The following is a 13,816-nucleotide window of genomic DNA, read 5'->3' as shown; positions in this document are numbered from 1 at the left end:
GTGGGTAGTTAATATAAAATTTGTTCTAAATTTATTTTCATATTTCATTATTTTTATCGAAACTAAATGATTAATTAACTATAGAGGTGATTCTAGCGCTCGGCGGCCGCTGCCGCGGCACGCTTCGCTCGCCTTCGCGCGTTAAAGGGTCACTGTTCTAACCTAACCTAACCTACTATTTTCTGCAAAACCTACTTTCGCATCCATACTATTTTCTGCAATCTCTTTGTTTTACATAAAATTTTTGTGAAAACCATGATAATTTGCCTTGTGCTTTGATTTGTGGGTAACGGTGGGTAAGCATGTGAAGTGTCAATTCGACCAAATAAATTATTTGGGATATAATATTTGGCAAAATAAAACATTTGCTATATAAACATTTGCCAAGTAAAATTTGACCAAATGATAATTTGACCAAATGAAATAGTTGCGAAAAGTACATTTGCTAAAAGTTCATTTGGGAAATGAAACTTTGGCGATAAGTTGTTTGCGAAGTGAAATTTGGCGAAAAGTAATTTGGCCAAACGGAAGGATACCCGTTAATCCATTTAAATTATAAGTACGTATCTATGGTAATTGGTACTTAGTACAAAATAATTTTATAGTGGAGTTTAGTTACAAAACATTGACATATTTATTTGCATGGAATTAAAATCATACCCTGTGGGCAAATAGCTCAGCGGTCAAACGAGTAAATACTGTTATCAGTATCATTATTCAGTACATATCACATAAAAATAATGTATTTTATATTAGATACAGGTGTTGCAATTAATGTTTAATGATGTTGTCGTTTTCGAAATATTCAAAGTAGTGTTTTATTTATAAATGTTGATAGGTAAATCAAAAGTTGTTCTATTAGGTACCTAAAAAAAAAATGGGACATTCACAAAAGTGGGGATAAAACTCTTCATTATCTTATTCTATTCTTGCGTTGGGTTTTTTTATCCACAACGAGGAAGTTCTTGGCCTACATCTCACCGCTGAAGGAGCTTCACCCGGAATCGACAACCACAGACGAACTGGCTATCTTACCTTTAACTTTAAAAATAAAATAAAAATAAATAAACTAGCGGAACACAACAATGCTGTTAACATTGGTTGTTATGGCGGCAGACTTACTAAGATTTTGGACTTACCAGGAGGACTTAGAAAAAATCAATCATCAGAACAGAAAACTGCCCCCACTGCGAATCGAAACCGGGACCTCTGGATCTGAAGCAGGTGGTCAGACCCCTAGACCACAGTGCATATAAAATGCAGATGCAGATGCTATTTTGCAATCAAAATGTAAGTAAAGTATCAATCAATAGCTTCTAATCATTGCTGTAATAGATTAACAGTTGATATTATTTATCTATAACCTGTTCTGCTCGAGTTGCATGGCCGTTAAGTTAAATATCCGAAACAAGATACCTAACTACCTAACTACATAAATTACTTAATTTGTAATTTGCCAATACCAGATGATAAACTTTGCTTAAGGTGTATGACCCTCGATTTAGTGCTAATCTACATAAGTAGACTGGTTCCTTGTTTTGTTTTAAAGTTCACAAATGCTTTACAGGATGTTGTGTTTCTAAGAGTTAAATCTTTCCAACAGAACTCATCTAATTAGTAATAGAATTCATCTAATTCGTGTTTAGATTATCTACTTGCCCAAAGAGTAAAGTAAATAATATCTACTTGCCTGTTTTTAGTGATCCCTAGGTCGCGTCGGTAGGTGCATCCGATCTGTCACCAACACTCTTGAGTTCTCTACCTTTTTTTTTTTTTTTTTTCGGTGGTAAAAATGCATTGAGTTGCATACCCGCCACTGTGGTCAGGCGGCGGGTTATGTGGGGCTCTCCCCTCCAGAAGGGAGGGGCCTACCCACTAAAAATCCACCATCTCCGTCTCGCTGAGCACAGGTGGGAGCCGGTGTAGCGAGGCCTTTCCCGACATGTTCCACCTATGCGCAGACCGTCTGCTATGCGTGCAGACTCCAACATCGACCACGCCATCTTTGATTTTTATAGTTATAGTTTGTTGTACTGCAACTGACCACTCAGAGATATACAACTATATACAAATGATATATACAAATGTACAAAGTGCTTATCTATATTTACATAATATACAATGGAGGCCAGCGGGTAGGTGTAAAAGGTCTATCCGCCGGCACTCATAATGGACCTTACGCTATGACTAGTATTTGACTAGGTGTCAGAGACGACGCGCAAAAGCACGTCGCCTCCGGCCAAACCTTCTCCGCCGAGCAGGGTCAGCGAGGGGATCTACCTCCCTGGCTCGCTCGGCTTCCTCCTTTGCCGACATAACAGTCTCGCAAAAGACTTTCACCGCGTCCCATCCGTTGTCACTGCCGACCATGGCTCTAACCACCGCCGGCAGTGTTAAATCCAGTCCGATATTTGCGCATAGCGCAGCTCTTTGTTGTGTCCATTCCGGGCAGTCTTCCAAGGTGTGCTCCGCTGTATCGACATCGGCGCCACAATGGTGACATTGAGGTGTCCTCTCCCGACCAATACGGTGCAGGTATTTCCCGAACTATAACATTTATACAGTCTGCGTCACTATGCCCTTCAATTTGTGACAATTTGAGAGAGATAATACCTCAGCATTCAATACATTGTAATGTTACACATTTATTTCGTTAATTAGTGCCAACATTCTTGGACACCCTTCATAAAGCTCTCAAACTAGTATGTTAAACAAGTAATTTCTTAAAATGATTTTTGACGCCAAACAATTTTTAGTAACAATTATGCAACTCTTTACAGTTATATACTTACATATTCAATTAGAGACAAGTTACAATTACAGTAACTCTACTATAGTTGTTCTATTTTTGCATTAATGATAAACATAATTACATATTTATGTATCTCAAAATAATATAAAACTTGAACTGACTAAGATGAGAACTGATCCGAAGACCTTTCTCTTGCTGGGTAACTGCTATTTTCAGTTGTGTTTCTGATTTAAAATACATATTTGAATGCAACGAAAATTCACAGTTCACGAAATTTTTTATTTTTATCAACTTTGTTTGATTTCAGAATTGTACTTTGTATTTTAATTTTATTATTATAATTGATATTTTAACACATGTAGGTAATATTTTGCGTGGCAATAAATCAGAAGAATAAAAAGAGTATTCATACCAGGTCGTACTTATAGTACTAGCAGGCCTGTTCATCTCCGCGAGTTTACATCGAAAACAAAACACGCACGATGGCCCACCTACAGGATACTATTCGACAAGGCCTCACATACGAGCGAACATTGACTCACGCACGCATATTCTTGTGTATGTTGGAAGAAAATAAAGAAAATGGTGTACTAAAACTGTGCAGTATTTAACTGCCTAAATAATAATAAAAACACAGAATGTACTTTTTTAAGTTGCCTCAAGACACTTGAGAGGTAAATAAGTAGTTAATATTATTCATGATACTTCATGCTAAATCATGTATTTCCTTCGCCATTTTCCGCAGTTTGGCACCTCAAGTCACATCATTTTACCGAAGTCAGCCCTATAGCTTCGGCGCAGTGCCGATCACTGACGTTTGTCAACAAAATGGTGCTTGACTCTTGAGACAGGCTAAATTACACCATATTGTTAATGACATTGAGCATATTTTTTTTAAATACCTTCGCGAAGTAAAACTTCTGTACGTAGGTAGTACTTATTATTATTCTGTGGTACTAGGTCGAATGAGTTGCTTCCAAAATAGGAAAACACGAGAACCTACAACGCGTTATTTTTATGTATAAAATAATAATTTACTCAATTAGTAAATAAAGTAGGAAACGTATTTCTTTAAGTACTTATAGTATTTTATTGCAAATTTTAACGTATTATTAACAAAATATATTTTTAATAAGACGTCCAATATCCTTGGCATAAAATACAAGGAAAATCAGTATCACGCAACCTGAAAAAAGTTACTTCTAATTACCAGGATAAATTCAACGCTAAATGGTTGTAAACCCTTACCAGCACAATTACAAGCCATTGTGTTTGAAGTGATAAGATTTAGGTATTGTTTCTCTTTCTCAATGTTAAGATTCGTTTGAATAACCAGTGATTAATCAACTTGTGATAAAACAATTTTATGCAAAAATGTGTTTAGCAGCAATTTCTTGAGGTCGCACTCACGCATTGTTTGCTTAAGTTGCGTAATATACAAGGGACCCCAATGACGTCGCTGAGTATGGTACTTACTACTCGCAAATTGATAATATTACGGGTGTCAAACATAAATTCGTACATCAGTTTTTCTTTCAGAAGCGGACGCTGCGAACTAATTTTTGTAGGTAAAATGTTAATCTAAGTCGCCGTGTCCGTGTTCGTGAGTTAAGTTCAGTAAAGAGATTAGGTGTCGAAATTGAATAAAGTGTGTACGAGAGGTGCTTATTTAAAATAAGATTTCGGTGAAAATCATTAATCCGGAAACAATTTAGTACCTATTCCAAGTAAAATATTCGTATGAAGATGGAATACGTACGAAGTAGGTAGACCCAACCCAATTGCTGTAATTCTTACTTAAGGTGTTGAAATATTTGACGGAATTTCAAATCATCTATCTAAAAAAATCCTCTACTGCATATTTTGTCAAGCCGAGATGTCTTTTAGTTTTCCCATTCCCTACCCTAAAAGAGGTTTTGATGAAGCAGCCTTTTCGACCTTAAAACTATTTAACAATAAAGCGTTGCAAATGCTTGCAATCAAAGTGCGGCAAGTACTTAATAATTGACACTAATAAAAATAAAATACATGATCAAACATTTATTCTTATCTGACTGTAACTTTATACTCTAAAACACAGTTAAATCGGTAAGACGATCCTATTTAGTTACATACGACTAGTGTTTTAGTTGCTGACGGTAGACATTATTGGCTCTACATCATGAAGCAATTTTTTCGTAACAACCTTTGTAATTAATATTTTGTTACTAATACCACTAATACTATTTGTAATCTAGACCAACTGATTGCGTTTCCTGGGATTATCAGCATTGTGTGGTGTACAATAAAGAGTTTCTATCTATGTGGAGTTCTGGTATTAATTCTCAGTAGGTTATAAAATAGTAACTAAGGATAAATTCAAAAGCATCCTATTGGTATTCAATATCGTTATATTATTCATAACATACGGCTCATTTATATATTTTTTCAAACACTTTTATTTTTATCTCCAACGAGGAAGCTCTTGGCTCATCGATTTAGCAGTATGTTGCTGGTTAGTTATTGCTAGTTGTGAAATTACTAAATTTTTTCGTCTAATTAACTAAAAATTTAAATATGTAGAGTCAAGACAAAGGTATGTACCAAATAGACAGTAATCGTTAATAGATATAGATCAATTCGACCAGTGTGCCTACCATGAGTTTACGTTAGGTGTGCTCGCTAGCGAATACGTCAAAAAATTATATGAAGATTTTATTTCTTGAAAGTAGCCGCTAGGGGCGCTGCACAATATGTCATACATTTAAATGTCATTTTTTTACGCAGTCGCTAGCGAGCACACCTAACGTAAACTCATGGTAGGCACACAGAAGAAAGCTAGGAAGTAATTTAGCGAAACCTCTGGGTTGAATTTAAAGGAGATTCTAGATAGGTATTATACAATCGGAGAGTTTCGAAATCTGCTTGGGCATACGAGTTCGAAATGTAAATCGATACAATCCGAAATCGGTTCCGCTCTGGTTATCTGCAGGCACATAAACTCTTTGGAGGGCTGGGCTCATGTTTCCTATTTCTCTTTCGATGTCATGTGATTACATTCGATCACAGAAAGGTTCGATTGTGTGATGCCTGGGAACTGCATTCAACGTTGTGCACATAATTTACGATTGCATTAATCAATGCACATACGTACGCAATTTTAATCGCCATTATTGTTATATTGATATAATCATATAATGGTGCCACGTTTTATGGCCCTGTAGTCAAGCCGAGGCTGCTCTATCTAGTTACCTAATGAATGTTTTTAATCGGGAACTGATCCCTGATTAAATGGGAAATCTGAAAATTATCTAGTTAACTCTTCTTGCGTTATCAACTTGGAATGGGGTCAGCTGGTTAAAGAGCCGTTTTATATGGAGAGTAGTAAAGATGAGTTAAGGATTTATATCTAAAATATTTGAGGCAATTATTTTAGATGTCTTTTGGATCAATTGACACGGAAAAATAAGAATGTAAGCATAAGCATAGAGAAATCAAAATTTCACGCTAGGCTAATTATTTGGAATTCAGTCAATTTTGTTGTTTGTATAATTGTTTTTTTTATGCAAGGGTGCCTAACCGGATCGACCTTGACATTTCCGGCGTAGACAAAAACGTGAAGTTGGTATCACGATCGGTAATCACGCACCTTGGTTGTAATAAGCTTGGCTCGACGTAATGTCGAGTCACGGCTTTTAGCGACCACGCCTTCGGGATCAACCACTTTTACTTTTGAGGTGCCATGTCGTAGAGGGGCGAGTAAATTTGGTGCACGCGAAGTAACCGCTCCTCAGTAGTTATCGAAAGCGTGCGCGCCACTCGCGTTTCGATCCCTCGCTCGCGCTCACAATCACGTGTTCATTGATTGCCGATAGCCCAAGCACGGCGTAAACTTTTCAGGTACATAATAAAACATTTGAGTTCAAATAAAGTTTGTGAAGAAAGTTTTGTGTGACGTTTCATGTTTGTGATTTTGTTTATGAAGTTATGCATCGGGAGTTTTCTAAAATCTGTTCTTGTTTGAACTCAGAAGTTTGACAAATGTAGTACATATTAATTAACATTTAATTACTAGTTTTAATTGTGTCTAACTGGACATATTGATAAGACAATAAAATTCACTCACCTTTCAGAAAAGCACAAAATCCAATGTATTGAATGGTATGGCACAACAACTACATTCACTTCAATTAACTGCTTTTAATTTATTCGTGAAGGACTTTATAACAATGTTACCACCATCAGATATAATATTAAAAATTAAGTTACTTATCAATGAAACTTAAAAATTATACAGTACCTCTAGTAGGAAAAACTTTCGAGTTCGTTTCGTTGCGTATTCAAAGTGTCATCGAAAAATTTTGTATGAAAAATTAAACAGCGCCCCCTATATTATAGCCGCCCTAGGGGGCGCTGTTTAATTTTTCATACAAAATTTTTCGATGACACTTTGAATACGCAACGAAACGAACTCGAATAAAAAAAAATAAAACCGACTCCAAAAAACCTACACTAAAACGTAGAAAAATAATTACTAATTACCTACTTATTTATTAGGACGAATTATTAATATTTATGTAGGTATACCATGATTGATACTTTTGGAGTCGGTGCAGGCAAACTTTACATGTTTCATAATCTTGGCACCGACTCCAGAAGTATCAATCATGGTATACCTACATAAATATTAATAATTCGTCCTAATAAATAAGTAGGTAATTAGTAATTATTTTTCTACGTTTTAGTGTAGGTTTTTTGGAGTCGGTTTTTTTTTTTTTTTATTGTATACTTTGACAAAAGGATTGAATTCATTGAGCATTGTTTGTAAGGATCTCATTATATTGCTTTTACATATGTTATTTCTAGAATCGGATAATCTTTCATTTAAGGCTGCTTCATCTTCAATTATATACAATTGGTTGTATTGTGGTTTATGACCTTGCAACGGAACCAAAGATCCAGTTTTTTTTTATATAAATTTGTCCTTGTACCCTATAAGTGAAAATTCCTGGAGCCCCTGGAGGGAATGTGTTCAAGTTTGAATTAATGGATGCCATTGCAAATGCTGAATTATATAGNATTTGTCGGGTTAAATAAAAAAAATATTAAGCCGCTTACCGAGTATAATGTTGTCGCATTCCACATATCGATTGCACATTTGAATTTGTTTGCAGTTTCTTACAAATATTTTGCCATTATAGATGACCCACGCTGAACTGTCCCGCCAAACTCAATGACAGGGGGGCGCTACCATCGTTCAACTATATGGTTTCCAACATGGCAAAAATCTGAACCAGCGATCCGGTATTGACGGTGGCGCCCCACTGTCAATGTCATCGACAGGACAGTCCAGTATTTTGGAACTATACAAAAATTGCATGTCACTGGAATTTATCACTGTGCGAAACTAAATGACATTGACATTTGAACTTCAACTTTTATGGTTATGGCTAATATTCTTTTTCTGTGGTTGAATCGGCCAATATAAGGTTAAAAGAAAAAACACATAACAAAGAGTGTATCATAAAAATCGCGAAACGCACTGATCTCCATTTATTTATGGATCGATGACAACCCAGCAAAGAGGTAGTAAGGTTTTGGCGCTGATCGCATAGTGAGTGGATAGTGAACTACTAAAGATGGCGACAGCGGTTTGTTTAAAATTGTTTGTCAGTGCCATCGGAATTTAACGAAATTCTCCATTATCCGAATTTTGCGGATATATGTTGTCGACTCAAAATCGATATTTTTTTATGCTTTGTTATTCATATAAGGTTTCGATCCAGTCTACCGTACCCCTTGACGAAATTATTAATATAGATTACAGCAACCGTACCCCATTAGACAAACCTAACAGTGTTCACTACTAGGATGGATGCGGGACTTATCATAATCAGTTGGGTAGCTTGTACTCGTAAACTTGGTTTAAGAGAAAACTGGCTGCAATTGTTAGGTAGGGCATTTGTTTTTAAAGAGTGATCAAAATCACTTAAGCTTGATGAACTTTGATGTCACATAAAGTAAATGAAAAGTTTAAAAACGATACATGTGAAAAATGAAAATGTGAAAATGAAAATATTAACTTATTTGTGTGCAAGATAAAGTTTTGTTTTCGTTGCGTTATCAGAACGTAATACAAATTAAACGTAAAGATCTAAACAATGCGTGTCCTAAGCATCCCAGGATGTAGAATTATCTAGTTATTGAAGTAATTATACCAATCATAATCCACCGGATAAACAAAATGTTAATTACGTATTTTAATTGATTACCTACCCTTGAGAGCAATATCCGCTATTGTTGGCAAATATTAAAAATGTCACCGTAATTGGGTAATACTTATCATCCGAGTTAAACAATAGTTCATTGTCTGGTAAATTGAACCGTTATGTGTTTACAAACACGCTGGAACAATGCACGTTCTAACGAAGGGAGGAAGTTGTTTCATAGATCACTGGCTATGTAATTATTAACACGTCTATTTCTATTAACTACCATCAATATTTGCATTATTAGCATCGCATTGCTTACGAATAGCGCAATATGAGCATCAATAAGCCTAAATGCTCTACTTAATATGCTATTAATTGTGTTGTTGCGGCAAAACATACTTACGCTAGATTAGAATACTTTAGTTAGTCAGTCATCTTTATTTTATTATGATTCATCAAACAAAGTTAAATGATATTTAATTTAACAAATTATTTCTCACATTTCTTGTAAACTATCATTTGTGAGAAGGAAAGTTTTAAGGATGTTCGTTATTTAGTTTTCCACATTATAAAATCATTATGAAAATAAAAGAAACTCTTTGAAATAATTTAATTTTCCAGGGATATTTCCTCTATTCATCAACAGCCCTTTACAGTCCACTGCTGGACTATGAGCCTCCTCCACTATAGTGGAGGGTTTTGCCATAATCTCCACGCTTGGCAGGCGGGTTGGAGATCGCAGTTTAAAAGATTGATGTTTTTCAGAGAGCGCTGCTGCCCATTCTCTGTTTGATGTGTAGTCCCTAAGTCGCCTCTTACGACACCCGCGGGAAGAGTAGGGGTTGGTGACCAATGTATTCTACTCTGCCGTCACCACACGGCCAATTTCCTCTATACGTAGGTATAACTCGGATGCGTAGTAACTAGTAAGTAAAGTTATTGAACTTTAAACTTCGATAAAAGAAAAAATATAGCATTTAATACACATGCCTCTACCAAAGATGTGTAATGTTTTCCCAGCCAATTAATAGCTGTCGACACCGAACTAACTACCCTAGGTTCCGCTCTTGCAATCGATAATTCCCATACTAGTAGTTATGACATTGTTCCACATAGATCATTATGATTGTAGCGCAGTAATCATGTGGGAAGTGTAGGCATATAAGAAAAGACAAAGCGCTTTCAAACTGTGGCTAATTAGTCTTTGGCCTCCGGGGCAGCCCTCGAAACACAAATCGAGTTAATTCTAATGCTGTGACCATGATAACTCACGCACAATTTAAAATGGCTATTGTGATCTTAATATAAATAGCTCAGGGACAAACAATATTCTAGATACTGCATTAAACAGGTATAAATAATTCTACTAAGACAGTTCCAAAGAAATGATGTACCTACTTCTTCCTTACTAATAAAAAACCCGCCTTAAACACTACAATACTACTTAATTGTTTGAAAAATTGCGATGGAAAATTATACTTAAAGCTGGCGACTGAAATTACAGAGTCCTTTCGAGGGTGAAAAAATATTAATGGTTGCTTCATCTATCGGCTAGTACTCGTACCTTTATTATGTTATTGTACTTCAGTATGATGATCAATTAATTGTCTTACGAATTTGATCGGGAGTGTAGATAAATCAATCAAATCAATCTCTATAAAAACAAGTATTACAAAACGTCATTACAAGGCGTTAAAACATTATTTACTGTGTGTAGATTACTAATTACACTTCGGTGTTGTATTGACATAGTGAGCGATGTGATTGTTATTCAGGCCTATAATTTACAAATTGGGAGTACAATATGCTTGTAACGATACGATCTGGCCGACTGCCATAATAAATATTGTAAATTGTGTTAATAGACATGTTGACACATAAGTACCTAGTACTGCAAACGTGTCAACAAAGACGGATTGTTGTAAAGCTAATATTTGGCAAATTATGATTGATTGCGGTATTGTTAGCTGCGTCTATTGAATGATTAATAAATACTGCTTGGCCTATATTTCCTAACGAGTTACAAAAATAAAAATTCTTAGTGCAGTATATTGCTCTATCCTATTGGTAGTTTACTAAGTAGGTATGCTTCGTAGGAAGTATTGCGATAATGCTAGAGTGAATTGCGGTTAAACACCGATCTCATTAGTTCAATCAAGCTGATGTTCCTAATCAATGTTCAGTTATTAATTTTCGCTTAATTTAATTTACTGACTAGAATTGCGTGGTGGTAAACGAATACTAAAATTATTCTTCTATCAGTCTTCAATTCAATAAAAGGCAATGCAAAATAATGCTGATCATAATTATAATGTTTAAATAGCTTTTTAAAGACTTTGATTTTTGTTACATTTGCGTGAAATGCAGGTACCTAATACATAAATGAAACTTTATTTTCTTGTTGCCGGAAAACATTTGATGGCATAGTAGAGTCACTTACTCGCCTTGCGTAATGATATACAAAAAGCGATGTCATTGCCCGAACATTAATTTGATTAAAACTTGTTATTTTAAAACTGAAAGTGACCTGTACAAGAAGTTGTGCAAATTAATTTTGTTTTCGGCATATAAATCCTAAACAGACTGAAAGATTTGAAAATGTTTATTTACCTTGATTACCTTTTAATTCAGCAAACGTAGGATAATATTTTAATATGTTACTATGGGAAAAAGAAGCATATAAGGTACCTTAATTCTGTTTTAAAAAAAGTAAATTAAGTGATTATTGATTTAGTATAAAAATACGAATACATAAGGCACGCAGGTATGTAAACTGATAAGTCTACGTGCGCGTTGAAGGTCCGGAACATTGGCATTTGCATAAAAGTTTCACTCTCGCTGTGACCTTGGCAGATCTTGTATAAAACGACCCAATATTATGAAATGTTATAGTCAGCTATGCCTACCTTATATAACACTGAATAACTGACATACACTTCACACATTGCACAAGTAGTCTGTGCCTAGTTGTTTTGTTTTTATACCTATGTTAAGTGGGTTATAGTCGCAAGTTATCAAAGTTATCAGATAGTGCCATTCGTCGTGGAATTTATTTTTATGAATGTATTTAGTTTTTTTATGCTCATACAAAGTACTGACTTAGTTTTTAATAGGACATTGTGATTTAAAAGTGACACCACTGAAATAACTAATTTTTTCTCAAGCTACAAACGCTTACAAAAACATATATCTGGTTTAAAGCCGATTACTATGTTTTTTGTTGAGACTTGACTCCCGAGTGAATAGGAGTAAAAAATAAGTAACTTGAGTGTTAAACATTTTTTACAGTATCCATAGAAGCCGCTTAAACTTATGAGGAACTTCGTTAGATAATTTCCATTTATGGCATGTTAACGAACTACATATTTGAATATTAAAACACGAGATGTGATCGCGTATAGGATTTTCACTTTCATAGTTATCTAAACGTAATTAGTGTTAGGTATTTCCTTGTTATTATTCAACAAGTAAGTATCTTATTAAAATCAATAATGAACGTTATGAAACTATTTATAAAAAAAAAACAAACAAAATAATGAAATCAACACTAATTACAAGTAACTTTTCCTGCGGATTATTTTTTGCGGAAATATTCTGAAGTGTCATTAAATCGCAACCGTGATAAATAAGGGGTGGTACCCAATAAGATACACAATTTAATTAAGAATTGTATTTTATTAAAAGTATACATGTAGTCACTGGATATTTATCGCAATCATTAGGTCCACCAGGAGAATGAGTTTACTAGAGGCAAATCCTCCATTTTGCCTGTAATAAACTCATTCTCCTCCTCTTTGAGTCGTTCTCCTACAGTAGACTACTTTTATGACCTGATGATGATAATTATCATTAAACGTTTTTTGAATCTATCAGCATGACTTACCGTAAGAATCATCTTACATGGCCGTCAGGCAATGCAATGCCCGTTGTTCAATATAAGATTTAGTATTTGCTATAGTTACAATGCAATGACACAGGTTGCAGCGTAGGTATAATTAATTGATATGAATTATCAACGGTATGCGACGCGGAAAACATTTTTTATTTGCATCAGTCCTTGAGACCTCCCTTTCTATCCAATACGCGAATATTGCGCAAGACAATTAGATTTAATGCTTTTGTATGTAAATACTAATTACTTTTACGAGAATGTTAATTTCTTATATTAATTACTAGCTGACCCGGCGAACTTTGTTCCGCCTTAATGGTAATAAATAAGCAGACTTTTTTTTAATTTCGAACGGGATAAAAAGTATCCTATGTCCTTCTCCTGGCTCTAAACTACCTCCCTGACAATTTTCAGCTAAATCGGTTCAGCCGTTCTTGAGTTATAAGTGGTGTAACTAACACGACTTTCTTTTATACAGGGTGACAGGTAAAGCGATACATTCCTTGAAAGGGGTTAAAGTAGAGCTTATTTGCAGTCATTTAAGTCATATGACACCATGTCCGAAACTTGTTCATTTCCAAGTGATTCAAGATTTTAGTATTTTTTAAAAAATCTCCAGTTTTTATATTAAAATGTACCCTTGTAATGAAGAATACGAAATAATGTTAACTTTTTTGTTGTATTCGTATAGCTAAATAACAAGATTGACATTTTAAATTAAAATTTGCAAGAAAGAATCGTCATTACTCAAGTAAAAGCTAAAAAACCATGTATTATTTTGCAAAAAAAAATTGTTTTAGGTAATTAAACGAAGAATTTCCAAGAAACAATGTATGGAATGTTGTGTACAAATTACAGAATTTAGTTCCTTGATTCATTAGCTATTCAAAAAGGTACAGGNAAATTACAGTCGAATCCAAATAGTAGGCTTTCCACTTTTCAAGACTTTAGCTCAAATACTGTTAAAACCACGATCAAAAAACT

General features: G+C 34.8%; 2 protein-coding genes across 2 annotated transcripts in view; one reads left to right on the top strand and one right to left on the bottom strand.

The window, feature by feature from the left end:
• Positions 1–2,003: 2,003 nt before the first annotated feature.
• On the bottom strand, positions 2,004–4,019 carry LOC114363198 (uncharacterized). Its single transcript, XM_028318851.1, has 2 exons — positions 3,963–4,019; positions 2,004–2,547 (listed from the first exon to the last, which is right to left on the bottom strand). The coding sequence occupies exons 1-2, from the start codon at positions 4,017–4,019 to the stop codon at positions 2,206–2,208; spliced, it is 399 nt and encodes a 132-aa protein (XP_028174652.1). The 3' UTR covers positions 2,004–2,205.
• A 2,494-nt stretch (positions 4,020–6,513) lies between these two features.
• Y-e (yellow-e) overlaps positions 6,514–13,816 on the top strand; it is a 38,047-nt gene continuing 30,744 nt past the window's right edge. The window contains exon 1 of the mRNA XM_028318857.1: positions 6,514–6,631. The gene's annotated coding sequence lies outside the window, so the exon portion shown is untranslated. The remainder of the gene's footprint in view (positions 6,632–13,816) is intronic.

The sequence above is a fragment of the Ostrinia furnacalis genome, unplaced genomic scaffold (genome assembly GCF_004193835.3).
Source record: "Ostrinia furnacalis isolate ACB-3 unplaced genomic scaffold, ASM419383v2 OfSCF7018, whole genome shotgun sequence".
Lineage (NCBI taxonomy): Eukaryota > Metazoa > Arthropoda > Insecta > Lepidoptera > Crambidae > Ostrinia > Ostrinia furnacalis.
This window is presented reverse-complemented; position numbering and strand designations above follow the sequence as displayed.